This window comes from Sarcophilus harrisii, chromosome 3, assembly GCF_902635505.1.
Source record: "Sarcophilus harrisii chromosome 3, mSarHar1.11, whole genome shotgun sequence".
In the NCBI taxonomy this organism is placed as follows: domain Eukaryota; kingdom Metazoa; phylum Chordata; class Mammalia; order Dasyuromorphia; family Dasyuridae; genus Sarcophilus; species Sarcophilus harrisii.
Window position 1 is genome coordinate 586844364 of NC_045428.1, and position 15484 is coordinate 586859847.

Genomic DNA, 15484 nt, shown 5'->3' on the forward strand with positions numbered 1-15484 from the left:
AGGTTATATATATGATCTGAATGAAGAAGTTGGGCTGGATAATCTCTGGGATAATCTTAGGGGCCCCAGATCTCCTGCACTCCGGCTAAACTGGATTAACCCCCTTCTTTTGGGTCATAACCTTCAGGGAAGCTCGTCCTAATTCAATACCTCCTCCCCCTATTAGCCAGAAGTGCTCTCTCATCAGGCCTAAGCCTGTGAATCCTGGGACTTCTAGCATCTAATTCTATTAAATTTCTCTGTGCCCATGTCTTTACTTTTCCCCACCACTTACTAATAGAGTGTGAGTTTTCTAAGGAGAGAACAAGGGTCTCCCTCCCTCCTCCCTTCTTTCCTTCCTTCCTTCCTTCCTTCCTTCCTTCCTTCCTTCCTTCCTTCCTCTTTTCCTTCCTTCCTTCCTTCCTCTTTTCCTTCCTTCCTTCCTTCCTTCCTTCCTTCCTTCCTTCCTTTCTTCCTCTTTTCCTTCCTTCCTTCCTTCCTCTTTTCCTTCCTTCCTTCCTTTCTTCCTCTTTTCCTTCCTTCCTTCATTTCTTCCTCTTTTCCTTCCTTCCTTCCTTCTTTCCTTTCTTCCTTCCTTCCTTCCTTCCTTCCTTCCTTCCTTCCTTCCTTCCTTCCTTCCTCTTTTCCTTCCTTCCTTCATTTCTTCCTCTTTTCCTTCCTTCCTTCATTTCTTCCTCTTTTCCTTCCTTCCTTCCTTCCTTCCTTCTTTCCTTCCTTCCTTCCTTTCTTTTCTTCTTTCCTTCCTTCCTTCCTTCCTTTCTTCCTTCCTTCTTCCTTTCTATTCTTTCCTTCCTTCCTTTTCCTTCTTCCTTCCTTCTTCCTTCCTTCCTCTTTTCCTTCCTTCCTTCCTCTTTTCCTTCCTTCCTTCCTTCCTTCCTTCCTTCCTCTTTTCCTTCCTTTCTTCCTCTTTTCCTTCCTTCCTTCATTTCTTCCTCTTTTCCTTCCTGCCTTCCTTCCTTCCTGCCTTCCTTCTTCTTTTCCTTCCTTTCTTCCATGTTTGATGGCGTTAAACTAAGTAGACATGCCAAAGTCATAACAAATGTATCTAAAGACCAATTGAATCAAGGTCCTCTGACTTCAGAACTAGTACTCTACCCCTCCACCAGCTAGCCTCAGTTTCCTTTACTTTTTAATCCCTTTCTGTTGCTCAATAGTTTGCACTTAGCATTGTCAGAATGAGAGTGGGCAAAGTCAGGCTGGTGACTCCCCAAGCAGAAAAGCTCTTCCTTGGCCTGAGCTGGACTTAGTGGAGGACAAGGCTGGCTTCCCTCTGATTAGGGATTCTTATTTTTGCACCACAGACCCCTTTTTAGAACAATGTCTTTAATGCATAAAAAAGAGCCACAGGATTAAAAAGGAAACCGATTCTATTGAAGTGCAGTTATGAAAAAACCATTTAAGCCACATTCACAGATCCTGGTTTAAGAACCTTTGCATGGAGGCTGCACAGAGCTTGGAGGGGAGCAATTGCTATAGGCACTGGTTTCATGGGGGCCATGTTTGAGGCAATGGAGTCATGGAGGTTGGGACTATGGGGCTCCATGTTACTGGGTTTGGGATCGCCATGGGTCTGTGGGGAACCTCGGGGGGAGTTAGGGTTTCACAGGTGCCACAGACCCGGGTTCCCTGAGAGTCAATTACTGTGAGGTTGGCATCGCTGGGCCCTGGAGCGGAATCCTTGTGGAGGTGGGGTCAGCCCAGGCCTAGACTTTGGAAATCACTGGCTCCTGTCCCTTGTGGCCTTCCCTTCCCCTTCTTTCCCTCTGTCCCACGGCCCCAGCTCCAGAAAGCTCTGGAAAAACTCCTGAGTGTTGAGATGCTGCTGCCAGAGCAGCAGGTAGCACTTGGGCAGGTAGAAGGTGGTCAGGATCCCAAGGGCACAGAGCAAAATGGCGGCCATCTGCATGGCCGGCTGGTAGACCTTGGGCACGTTGGCGAGGAGTGGGATGAAGGAGATCCAGATGATGAAGTAGGCCAGCATGGCAAAGGTGATGCCCCTGGCCAGGTTGTACCGCCCGGCCTGGCTCTGCACCATGAAGGTGCCCAGGAAACAGAGGAAGGCCAGCGCTGCGTTGACTCCGTGCATCACGCCGAAGCTGAACCAGGACCGCACCTGGCAGTGCACCAGCGCCTCGCGGGGCAGCACCTGCCAGTCTGTCACCATGCGCTGGGGGAAAGCCGCCAGGTACCAGGCGCAGAGCGCGCCCTCCGCCAGCAGCAGCAGCACCAGTAGCAGCCAGGCCCGGGGCCCGCGCAGCCAGCTCCGGAGCCGCCCGGCCCTGCCCGGGAACTCGGAAGCCAGGAAGACCTCAGCCGCCCTGAGGAAGAGGGTGCCGAGGCAGCCGGTGAGGGGCAGGTGGAAGAGGGGCTGCTGAGCCAGGCAGCTGACTCTGCTGGGCCGGCCTGGGAAATGCAGGACACTGAGACACACCAGCAGCAGGCAGCCCAGGCCGAAGCAGCTGAGGCTTCCTCCCGAGGCCTGCACCAGGGGCGAGCCCCGGCTGTGGCAGAAGAGCCCCAGAGCCGCCAGGCTCAGGCCTGTCTCCAGCAGCAGCAGCAGGAGCAGGGCCACTACCACCGGCTCCCCCCAAGCCAGGAACCTGAGGGGCCGAGGAAAACACTGGGTGCTGAGATCAGGAGACCACTGGTGCTCTGGGCAGCGGCTGCAGGTCAGGTCATCTGCGAGGAGGGAGCAGAGGTGTGGGCCAGCCGGCGGGCCCCCCAGGGATCTCCCCGACCCCCTCGTCCCCTGGGCTGGACATAAGGACATCCCAGTGCCTGTTCTTCTAGATAACTGACGGAGAATGCAGAGGGGACCAAGAGCCAGAGCCCAGAGCCATCCTCCAGAACCTACCTGACGATTCACTTCTCAGAATCTCAGGCTCTCTCCAGACCTCCAGGAAATTTCCTCTATAATGTCCCCCAGGGGCCACCTGGCTTCTGCTTGGGACCCAACACTCTGCCCATGGCAATTCTGGATAGCCAAGGTTTTACTCATACAATCGGAGAAGTAAAGTAACAGAGCACTGAGCTTGGAGTCAGTCCTGGATTCGGATCCTGCCTCAGCCACAGTCAACAAGCACTTATTAAGCACTTACTGTGTGCCAGCACATAGCACATTAAGCTCTGAGGACACAAAAAAGAGCTTACATTCAAATGGGGAGAAAATGTTAAAAAAAAAATGTACAAAAACCAGGACTAAATTGGAGGTCATTTCCAAGGGAGGTCACTAGCAAGGGAGGTCAGAAAAGTTCAATTTCTTCCTCTGGAAAATGGGGAAGTTGGATTCGGTGACCTCTAAGGTCCTGTGACTACAAGGCTTGGATGTTAATGATGTACAACGGATAGAGTGCTGAGTTTATGAAGATCTGAGTTCAAATGTGGCCTCAGATGTTTACCAGCTGTGTGACCCTGGGCAAATCACTTAACCTGATTTGCCTCAGTTCCCTCATTTGTACAAGGAGGATAGTAATGGAACCTACCTCCTAGAACTGCTGTGAGGATTAAATGAGATCAAATGCAATGTCTGGCAAGTTTAATTAATTAATTAATTGCCGGGCTTAATTAATTAATAAGAACATAAAGGAGGGAAAGGGACCCACATGTGCAAAAATGTTTGTAGCAGCTTTTTTTTGTGATAGCAAAGAATTGGAAAATGAGTAGACGCCCATCCGTTGGGGAATGGCTGAGCAAGTTGTGGTATACAAAGGTAATGGAATATGATTGTTCTATAAAAATGAAGAACAGGCTGATTTTAGAAAGGCCTGGAAAGATGAACATGAACCAATGCTGAGAGAAACAAGCAGAATCAGAAATACATTGTGCACAATAACAACAAAAATGTGCCGTGATCAACTGTAAAAGGCTCGGTTCTTCTCAGTGGTTCAGTTAGCCAAAATAATCCCAGCAGACTTTGGGCAGAAAATGCATCTGCAGCCAGAAAAAAAAATCTTAGGAGCTTGAATGTAAATTGGCACAGGCTAAAATAAAAATATTCAATGATCAACTAGGAAAGACTTGGTTCTTCTCAGCGGTTCAGTGATCCAAGCAATCCCAATAGACCTTGGATAGAAAATGCCATCTGCATTCAGAGAAAGAACTAAGGAGATTGAATGTAAATCAGCACAAGCTGTGTTCATTTCTTTTTGGTTTTTTTGTTTTGTTTTGTTTTTGTTTTCCCCTCTCCCATGGTTTTCCTCTTTTGTCCTGATTTTTCTCTCCCAACATGATTCATAAAGCAATGTATATTACAAATAAATAAATAATAGAAAAATGTCCTATTTAATATTTAATTATATGGCATACTTAATAATTGGTGGCTTTAGGGCAATTAGATGGCACGGTGGATAGAATACCAGGCCTGGAATCAGGACAGTGCAAGTTCAAATCCAACAGCAGAAACTTAGTAGGCCGTGTGACTCTGGACAAGTCAAAGAAAAATGCAATAATTGCTGGTTTTCTTCCTTCCTGTGATCATATGACTGAAATTTGCCCTAATTTCTCCTTGGCAGCCTAAGGCGCAGCCAGAGGCAGGAAGGACTTACTACTAACAGGGTCCCTCATTTTTTCATCTCCGGGAAAGGTCAACCAAGGCCAGAGAGTGCAGGGGCAGTTCTGCTGAGACCATCCCTTAGAAATGGCACTCTCCCTTCCCAGAAGGGACTGAGTGAGAGCATGAGCCAGTGCTAAAAAGGGGTCTGTGTCACCTTTAAGGTGAATTTAGGGGGAGGAGGTGCATCCTCAGAGGTCAACATGGGGCTGCTTCTGGACTTACCCCGGTTCTTTCTGTAGGTGCCGGCTTTGCAGCTGAGGCAGTCATAGCAGCAGGAGTGGAAACCTTTGACCCTCCGCACCTGGCCTTCCTCACATTCCCGGGAACACCTGGACACAGGCTCCTGGGAAAGGGGGGAGAGGGGGAGAAATCACCGGCCAGACTCGGCTGCCCATCTTGGATTCTGGCCAAACTGAAGGCCCTGGGAGCCCTTTTGTTTCCTGGGAGCTATGGCTGGAAGGAAGCGGCTTCATTTACTGATCCGAAAGGGCTTCGGATTCAAGTCTTGCCTGAAACTTTGAGTCTGTCCCTTTTTGGCTCTGGGTCGCAATTTCCCCTTCAGTGACAGAAGAGAATTATCCCGATCCTCTACGAATAGGCTGGTATATAATGGGGATGACTGAGGGGCTCCATATTGCACAAAGCTCTGGAGCTGGACCTCATCTTCCTGAATCACATCTGGCCTGTGATGCTTACAACCGTGTGACTCTGACCAAGTCACTTGACTGTGTGTGCCTCAGTTTCCCCATCTGAAGAAAGAAATGGCAAACTACTCCATGATCTCTGCCAAGAAAACCTCAAATGGGGGCATGATGAGTCAGACACAACTGAAAAATGGCTGACCCCAAAATGATAACAATCAGCCCATAGAGTGCAGTGATCACCTCTATGCAGACAACTCAGATGCTGTGATGGGGAGGAAGAAGGGAAACAAGCATTTGTTACACACCTGCTTTGTGCTAAGCACTGTGCCACACTCTTTACAAATATGTTTCCACTTGATTGATGCTCACAATTACCCTGGGAGGTAGGTATCATTATTACTTCTTTTTTTACAGTTGAGGAAACTGAGGCAGACAGAGGTGAATTGACCTGCCCAGGATCACACAGCTAGTAACAGGTCAGATTTGAACTCAAGCCCAGACCCAGAGTACTGGTGCTCCAGCTGCCTTTGGTAGAGTGGAAAGGATACTAAATTTGAAGGCAGCAGGTCTGGATTCAAATCCCAATCTATCACTACTTGTGTGACCTTGGATAAATGAGGGCCTCAGTTTCTTTATTTGAACAAATTCGATGTCCCTTCTAGCTCTAAGTCTTCAAGCTTGTGATTTAAGTAACCAGTCCTGCAGTAGCCCCTGTCCGGGGAGATGGCCAACCCATCACCATGTCAACCTCATTTGGTCCAAAATGGAGCTTGTTATCTTAACCCCAATCTGCCGGTTTTCAAACATAGAGTCACGTCCCCCACCCACAGTTAGTTGTTAGCCACTTGAAGAGGAGCATCTTTTCCTGGATTCCTCCTTGAACCCTGGGTAATCTGGCTTGGCCCTCGTGTGCCTGGAGCGGTACCTTCCCATGCTTCCAACCGGACTTCTGGCTCCTTCTCTCCCTCAACATCCCGTTGGTCACAGAGTGACCCAATAGAAACAATGGCCCTTATTTCTCATCTCTCCCCTTCAAACAAATTCCAGCTTACCCTTCTCCCTGTACACTACTCCATGTCTCACCACCATGTTTTTGTGCACCCTGAGCCTGGACCATATCACCTCCCCAACTCCGCCTCTCAGACTCTTAACTTGAGACCCTTCCTGATCCTCCTGGCTGTCTGCCTCAGTTTCCTTATCTGTAAAATGAGCTGGAGAAGGAAATGGGAAACGGCTCTAGTCCCTTTGCTAAGAAAACTATAAATGGGGTCATGAAGAGTCAGACATACTCGAAACACAAGTCCCTAATATTTGGCAAAGTCCCCATGGACGTGCTTCCATTTCCACGTGGACATGATGGGCTGACCCTGCACAAAGGATCATTCAGAGTCTCTGCTTTTCCTCCCTCCCTCCCTGCGCCCCCAGTACCTTATTCCCTTGGCTGTGCCAGTGGATCTGGGAACGATTGAGCTCCAGGCTCCCTTGGAAGGTGCCCACGGTAAGGAGCTCTGGCTCCTCATCTCTGTGCCAGACCCACAACTTCAGATCATAGTTCATGTCCACGTTCCCACTGTCATCGAACTGCAGGGTGAGCGAGCGGGCGGGGAAGCGCAGGTTGTACATCTTACTCACAAGCTGTGGGGAGAAGGACTGAGATGCCCAGACCGACCAGGCCAGGGAGGAAGGAGGAAGTCGGGGCTGGAGGAAGAGAGAAAGGCGGCAAGGGGATCCGGGATCGAGGAGGGATCCGGGATCCAGGAGGGATCCATGATCAAGGAGGAATCTGAGATGGAGGAGGGATCCGGGATTGAGGAGGGATCTGGGATCGAGGAGGGATCCGGGATCCAGGAGGGATCCATGATCAAGGAGGAATCTGAGATGGAGGAGGGATCCGGGATTGAGGAGGGATCCAGGATCGAGGAGGGATCTGGTCTGAATGAATAAACTTGTGAACAAAGAAATGGAAACAAGTATCAAGTGAACAGTTACTTAGTAGATGCATTCATTGAACGAGATGGTGCTAACTTTAAGGCACTTTATGGGCCTGAGATCGAGAACTAGATGGGACCTCAGCAGCCTCCAGGTCCAATCCCCTTGTTTTCCAAAAGAGGAAACTGAGGCTTGATGAGGTTCATGGGTTCATCAGTCCCTCAGGAGTCATCTGAGCTCATCTTCTCATTTTAAAGAGAAAGAAACTGAAGTCCAAAGATATGAAGCTCAAAATCCCTTAGGTAGCCAGGAAGAGAATGGGAGTTCAGAATGACTCCACCCTTTGCCACTTAAGAGTGTCACTGAGCTCTGAGACTCAGTTTCCCCATCTGTAACCTGAGAAGGTAGGACCCTTCCAGCTCAAATCTCTGCTCCTATGATACTATTGTTTTGTCTCATCATACCTGAATGTAACCATGGTTTTACAGGCTGTCCCAGAAGGAACCTCTGAATACAAAACAAATCCCATCAGCTTCCTGAGGACTGGCCAGCTCAATATGGAGAGCCTCATCCCCTGGCCTCATCTCCAAGAGGCCGACCCCTTGGAGGTGAATTCTTTGGCCAAGGAGCCCCATGAAAAGGCAGGAAGGAGCTGCAATCTGTACTCTGGAGGGAGGAGACACCAAGGAGATCCCAAATCCAGTAGCATTTTACCACCACCACCATTTGTCCAATATCTCTTCTCTGTGTCTTAGCCAAACTTCTTGGGGGAAAACCTGTCAGGAATGGCTAGATGGTGGCCCTGGAGCCAGGAAGACCTGAGTTCAAATCCAGCCTCAAATATTTCCATGCTGTGTAACTCCAGGCAAGTCTCTCACTACTTTTCTCCTTAACCCTTTGCAGTCTTGCTTCCTTAGCCACCTGAAACTGCTCCTCCCAAGTTACCATTGACCTTAAAGTGCTGGTTCCAACGGCCTTTCCTCTGGCCTCCCCTTCTAGACCTCACTGCTGGGTCCAGCTGTTCGTTCTCCTGATTATTCCCTCCTCTCTGGGTTTTCTGGCCACTGCTCTTTCTTGATTCTCCTCCTACCTCTTTGACCTCTCCTCAATCTCATTAGTTCATCATCCACATCACGCTCAATAATCCTGGTTCTCTTCTCCTTATATGGTCCCTCATTCATCAGCTCCCGTGGCTTTCATGAAAATGAAACGAGATTTAATGAAAATCTGGATATCCACTGAGTGAAATAAGCAGGGCCAGGAGATCATCATATACTTCAACAACAATACTATATGATAATCAATTCTGATGGACGTGGCCCTCTTCAGCAATGAGATGAACCAAATCAGTTCCAATAGAGCAGTAATGAACTGAACCAGCTACACCCAGGGAAAAAACTCTGGGAGATGACTATGAACCACTACATAGAATTCCCAATCTCTCTGTTTTTGTCCAGCTGCATTTGATTTCCTTCACAGGCTAACTGTACGTTATTTCAGTCTGATTCTTCTTGTGCAGCAAAATAACTGTATGGACATGTACGCTTATATTGTATTTAATTTATACTTTAACATATTTAACATGTATTGCAACTTGCCATTCCCTGGCAAGGGGAAAAATTGGAACAAAAGGCTTGGCAATTGTCAATGCTGTAAAATTACCCATGCATATAATTTGTAAATTAAAAGCTGTAATAAAAAAAATCTGGATATACATCCTTGGTCTGTCTGCTGACTTTCAGCATCATATCAAACCCACTTTTATTAGGTATGTTGAATCTTCCCTTTTCATAATCTCCCTCTTTCTTTCTTTCTTTCTTTTTTTCTTTCTTTTTTTCTTTCTTTCTTTCTTTCTTTCTTTCTTTCTTTCTTTCTTTCTTTCTTTCTTTCTTTCTTTCTTTCTTTCTTTCATTTTTTCTCTTCCTTCCTTTCTCTCTTTCTTTCTCTTTTTTTTCTCTCTCTTTCTTTCTCTCTTTCTCTTTCTAAGGCAATTAGGGTTAAGTGACTTGCCCAGGGTCACACAGCTAGGAAGTATTAAATGTCTGAGGCCAGATTTGAACTCCGCTCCTCCTGACTTCAGGCTGGTACTGTATCCACTGTGCCATCTAGCTGCCCCAATTTCCCTATTTCTATTGAGTCATCATTGGTTCCTCTCTTTGCCATAGCCCTTGGATGCAGGCGGCTGTTTTTTCTTCTTATTTGTATGTACACAGCATTTCTGGTGGCCTCCACTTTCTCCCCAGCTCTGACCACCAGTTCCTACCTGGACCAGGGCGACAGCCTCCTAATCTGGTCTCTCTGCCTCTCATTTCTCCCCTCTCCAACCCATCCTCTGCCAAAGTAATCTTTCTGGTGTGGGGGTCTGGCCAGATTGCTTCTGTCCCACAAACCCAGTGGTTCCTTATCACTGCCAGGATCAAACATAGAACGCCCACTGGACACTCTTCATTCATCTATGCCGCCCTCCCCACCTTTGCAGCCTTGTGACGCAGAGCTTCCCTTCCCGAGCCACCTGGCCGCTTCTGCTGCCTCAGAGATGACCCTCCACCTCCGGTCTCTGCCGGCCCCCTTTGCCTTGAGTGACTTCCCTCTCCACTTCTACTTCCTAGAGCCTCAGTTTCCTCAGAGCTTCTGCAGGAAGTCTTGTTGAGCCCCCCCAGCTGCCAGGGCTCTCCCTCCTCCTGACAATTTTTGTACGTCCATGTGTCTCCCCCGGGAGAAGGCAAGCTGCCGAGAAGACCGCAATTTCTGTTCTGTCCCCCCCTGGCAAAGAGCCTGCCGGAGCAGGCGGCAGTCCTCACCTCCCAGGGCCTAGTGGCGTTCCGGGAGGGGCACCCGGAGGCATTACAGCCCAGGGAGCGGTGCAGGGCGTGAGCCACACTATAGACGGCCGCATAGACAGCGAAGGTCTGGTGGTGCTGCAGGCCAGCCGAGATGTTCTCGTGGCTGATGTGGTCACACTGCGGACACTGTGGCCCAATCACGTCCTCCTCGGAGGGCAGGGTCTCACCCAGGCTGTCGCAGAAGGTCTGATTGGCGGCCTGGCTCAGGCACCGGGCCACGTAGTCGCTGAACTCCGGCAGCGGGGAGCCCTGAAGGAGGAACCCCAGGATGGTGCCCACCCTCTGGATGCCGGGCAGCTTGACGACCAGTTCGGACACCAGCCAGGCCTCGCTGGCCACCCACACCTTGGGTGTGACCCGAGTCTGGATGCAGTACTGGAAGAGGGTGCGGGCAGCCGCCGCCGTGGAGAAGAGCACCACCACCTGCACCGCGCTCTGGTTGATCTGCTGCAGGATGTTGCCCACCTTGCCCAGGTCCTGCGGGTCCTGGGCCTTGGGCAGCGGCAGGATGCCCTCATGGGCGACGCAGATGCTGCGGTTGTTGGCTAGGCTGGAGAAGATGCTGAGCCCCTGGCGGCCGTACTCATCGTCGCTGCCCACGGCCGCCACCCAGTTCCAGTCAAACAGGCTCAGCAGGTCCACTATGGCCTCCAGCTGCACCCGGTCGCTGGGGATCGTCCGGAAGAAGGACGGGAACATCTCCCGGTTGCTCAGCCGGTCAGTGCTGGCCCCGTAACTGACCTGCGGGAAGAAGAGGCTGGGCCAGGAGTGTGGCCAACAGGCCCATGGCCAAAGCTGGTTAGGGGAGTGGAAGCCCAACGGCGGGGTACTGAAGCTCTCGGGGAGGAGAGGGGGACTTTGGTGAATAGGGATGGGGGCCTCAGGGGGATGGGGGCCTCTCAGGGGGGATGGGGCTCAACAAAGGGGGGATGGGGACCTCAGGGGGATGAGGGCCTCTGGAGGGATGGGTTCAACAAGTGGAGATGGGGGCCTCTGAGGGGATGGAGGCTCAATAAGGAGGGATGGGGGCGTTTGGGGGGATGGGGGCTCAAAAGGGGGGATGGAGGGACAATGAGAACATGGAAATTTCCTGCATGGGATTGGAGCTTAGTGAGTGGGAGCAGGGATAAGAACTCAATATAGGGTAGTCTTCATTTAGATAAACCCAGGCTGTTTCCTGCCTTAATATTTAAGCTGCCCAAGCTTAGGAGGCAAAGCTGCTGTTTGACGCCAAGCCAGGGTTTTGTTCCTGTGTCCAAGGGCTGTTTCTGCCCCCTCCAAGGCACTGCAGAAGACAGAAAGGGGACTCCCTGCCTGTGAGCAGGTTCGGGCCTGCAAGGAGCTGGGGAGGGAACTCTAATCAGCGCCCCAGCCCCACCCCCGGGCTCCTGTACCTGGGGCATCAGGAAGAAACCGAAGAGCTTGCCCGTGATGAGGGCGAGCTCGGAGGTGTGGGGGCCAATGACAGCCACTACGCGGGGCCAGTACTGGGTGTAGTTGCAGTAGGCACCGATGTCCCGGCTCTTGCTTTGCGACATAAACAGGAGGCTGGGCTTCATGGTGACCATGGGCAGGGAGCACGTGTCATAGAGGTCATAGCCCAGGGAGACGCCGGGCAGCAGGGCCGATGAATTGTTGATCTCCTCGATGGCCATCTTCATGGCCAGGGCCCACAGCAGCCCTATTGCTGAGAACCTGTATTAGAGGAGCCCCCAGCCTGAGCCTCAGAGCCCTGACCTGAGGGCTCCAGTCTTGGAAATCAGCCCTGAATGGTACACGGCCCCCTCCTCTGCTCTTCTCAATGATGTTTCCATCTTCTGGGACTGTTCTCTTATTTAGCTTACAGATGAACTGGACATCTCTGCCCTTACCTAGGACCTGGAGCCCCTTCTACCTCCCTCCCCTGCCTCAAGTTCTTTTAGGACAGAAAATATTCATCAATTAATAAATAGATTTATTAAGGACCTACTATGTACCAGGCCACTTGCTAAGCTCTGGAGATACAAAGAAAAACAAAAGTCAGACCTCGCCCTGGAGAAGTTCACAATCTAAAAGCAGAGACAACAAGCAAGCAAAATGCACAAACAAGCTACGTAAAGGAGAAACGGGAAACACTCAGTGAAAGGAAGGCAGTAGAATCATGGAGGATTGGTTGGGAGAATCATCCTGTAAGAGGTGGGATTTGAGAAGTCAAGGGAGCAAATGAGGGAGTAGCTGAGGTCCCTTCCAATTCTAACCTATAAACCTGAGAGGCAGTAGCAAATGGGCTCGGAGTCAGGTAGACCAGGGCTCAAATCTCGATTGCAACGCTGGACAGCAGTAGCTAACACGGTGCTTTAAGGTTTGCAAAGAACTCCCCACATACATATTATCTCATGTTGTTTTTATAACACCCCTGGGCAAACGACAACCTCTGTGGGTCTCAGATTCATCCCATATATTGAGTAGGGGGTGACATTACCGGATCTGCCCTTTAGGAGAATGACTTTGATGGCTGAATGGAGAATAGGTGAGAGAGGAGCAAGACTTGTGGCAGGCAGATCCCCCCAGCAGCTATTGCAGTAATCCAGATGTGAGGAGGGTCTGTAGCAGGATGGAGGCAGTATCAGGGGAGAGAGAAGGACTATATCTGAGAGATGGGGAAATCAGCAGGCCTTGGCAACAGGTTGGATGTGGGGGATGAGAGAGAAGGAGGAATCAGGGGAGCCTGGGGGACCGGGAGGAGGGTGCTGCTCCCTCCAGTGACAGCGAAGGTTGGGGTGGGGGAAGGGTTCTTGTCTTTGTTTCCTGCCAGCACTTTTTTGGTTGTTTGGGGAGGTGGGGAGGGGGCATTTTCTTAGCTGACAGATCAGAAGAATATGGGCAGCTCAGTCTTCATGGGAAGCTCCCTGGGAGCACTGAGAGTAGGAGAGAGGACTTGCCTGGTGTGTTTAGTCAGATGCGTCAGAGTTGGGACTTGAATCCAGTCCCCCTCCCCATCCCCAGCTCCAAGGCCAGCTCTCTCTCTCCACTGCCATGGCTGCCTCTTCTTGGCACATTAGCATGTGCTTAATAAATAATCACTGACTGAGTGGGCTGTGGAGGCTATTCTAGGGCTGTGTACCTGGCACTGAAATGCCTTGCCTTCCTTATCTGCTGCCCAGATCCTGTGAGGCTAACTCACACCTGACCTGGGATCCTCCCCACCAGGAGGCACTCGACCCCCAGCTATCTGGGAACTTCCCCATCCCATTTACCTGATGCAGAAATCCCAGGACCCCCTGCTCTCCCCCACTTCTGTGACACCGTCCTCCCCTTTACGTGGACCCTTCACGTGGTCCATGTGCCTGGGGGCTTTTCCCCTTATCTATCTCACAGACCCCCCATGCTTCCCTCCCCTTACCCGGGGATTTCCTCTCCTCCTTACCTGGTACTTGCCCCCCTCCTCCTGCCGATAAAGCTTAGGGGGCTCCTCCTTTTATCTGGAAGATTCTTTGGGGCTCTTCCCTGTTACAGGCTCCCTGGGGCCTCCCCCCTTACCTGGTGCCCATTCTCCCGGTCTCCCCACTCCCACAGCCCCCTTTTGCCTGCCCCCCCAATCTCAGCATCCCCCTCCCCACTTACTGGGTGCACAGCATCCCCTCCGGCCGGCTCTGCTGTGGAGCGTCCTCGTCTCTGACCCCAAAGGGGAAGAGGCCGCCCAGGATGTAGTCCCCGTTCAACCTGAGCTGCCTGGAGATGCACAGCTTGGCCTGGGCCGGGCAGTAGGCCAGGCCCAGGCTCAGGCCCAGGCAGTGCAGGAAGGCCCACATGGTGGAAGGGAGGCAGGGGTGCTTCTGCTCTTCACAGAAGGATGCGGAGACAGATACCAAATGGATGCAGCCTACATCAGAGGGCAGGGGAGCAGAAGCTGGAGATTTGCTTAGCAAAACTCTCTCCCTTCTTGCTCCCCGGCTCGGGGCCCACTAGGCAAATGGGCCGCGGGGCCGGGGGACCAGGGCTGGATTTTAATACAGTTGCTTTACATAGCTCCATCACGGAGGGATTTGCATGCACTCTCAGCCCGGGCTGCCTAAGTGGGCTCAGCATTAGTTCTAGCCTCAGTAGCCCCAGCTATGGGACCACGAGCCCTGAATAACGTGAGCTGGCCAGAGATGATCCCGAACCGGAGGCAGGAGGTGCTTTGTATGTATCCCTCACACTTGCCTGCTTTCTAATCTTGGACAAATTGCACCCCCCACATTCCCCCCATGAGGTTCGTTTGTCCAATGAGGAGATTCATTCTTATGCCCCACCCCTTGGGTAAGGTCGCTCTCAGCCCTAAAGACTGTGATGATTAGAAAAGTTCCAGAGATTTAGTTTCTGGGCAACTTATTAGTTTTATTAATTTTTAAAAAATTTTTATTAAGAAGGCCAGCATTTTATTAATAAAAGGATGGTCATTTGGTTTTCTCCCAGTCTAAAAACAATCACACAGGGGGCTCGGGGCTTATCTATCTGCCATATACAGATGAATTTTTAAAAATATATTTTTCAATTATCCTTTAAGAATTTTTGAGTTCCTGAGATACCACTACACCTGTCAGATTGGCTAAGATGACAGGAAAAGATAATGAGAAATGTTGCAGGGAATGAGGGAAAACAGGGACACTGATACATTGTTGGTGCTATTGTGAATACATTCAGCCATTTTGGAGAGCAGTTTGGGACTATGCTCAAAAAGTTATCAAACTGTGCATACCCTTTGATCCAGCAGAGTCACTACTGGGCTTATATCCCAAAGAGATCTTAAAGGAAGGAAAAGGACCCACTTGTGCAAGAATGTTGGTGGCAACCCCCTTTGTAGTGGCCAGAAACTGGAAACTGAGCGGATGCCCATCAATTGGAGAATGGCTGAATAAATTGTGGTATACGAATATTATGGAATATTATTGTTCTGTAAGAAATGACCAATAGGACGGATTCAGAGAGCCTGGAGAGACTGACATGAACTGATGCTGAGTGGAATGAGCAGGACCAGGAGATCATGATATACTTCAACAACAATACTATATGATGACCAGTTCTGATGGAAGTGGCTCTTTTCAACAATGAGATGAACCAAATCAGTTCCAAGGGAGCAGTAATGAACTGAACCAGCTACACCCAGCGAAAGAACTCTGGGAGATGACTATGAACCACTACATAGAATTCCCAATCCCTCTATTTTTGTCCGCTCGCACTGTTGATTTCCTTCACAGGCTAATTGTACACTATTTCAGAGTCCAATTCTTTTTGTACAGCAAAATAACTGTATGTATATGTATATGTATATTGTATTTAATTTATACTTTAACATATTTAAGATGTTTTGGTCAACCTGCCATCTGGGGGAGGGGGTGGAGGGAAGGAGGGGAAAAGTTGGAACAAAAGGTCTTGCAACTGTCAATGCTGAAAAATTACCCATGCATATAACCTGTAAATAAAAAGCTATAATAAAAAAAAGTCTGCTTCAATCTGAACTAAATGTTAATCAGTCCTTTCTCCGCACTAAATGT

General features: G+C 50.2%; 1 protein-coding gene across 1 annotated transcript; it reads right to left on the reverse strand.

The window, feature by feature from the left end:
* Positions 1-1494: 1494 nt before the first annotated feature.
* TAS1R3 (taste 1 receptor member 3) lies at positions 1495-13759 on the reverse strand. Its single transcript, XM_031961575.1, has 6 exons — positions 13572-13759; positions 11363-11663; positions 9927-10709; positions 6625-6831; positions 4775-4895; positions 1495-2679 (listed from the first exon to the last, which is right to left on the reverse strand). Exons 1-6 carry the CDS (start codon positions 13757-13759, stop codon positions 1718-1720), a joined length of 2562 nt encoding a protein of 853 aa, XP_031817435.1. The 3' UTR covers positions 1495-1717.
* Between the last annotated feature and the right edge of the window lie 1725 nt (positions 13760-15484).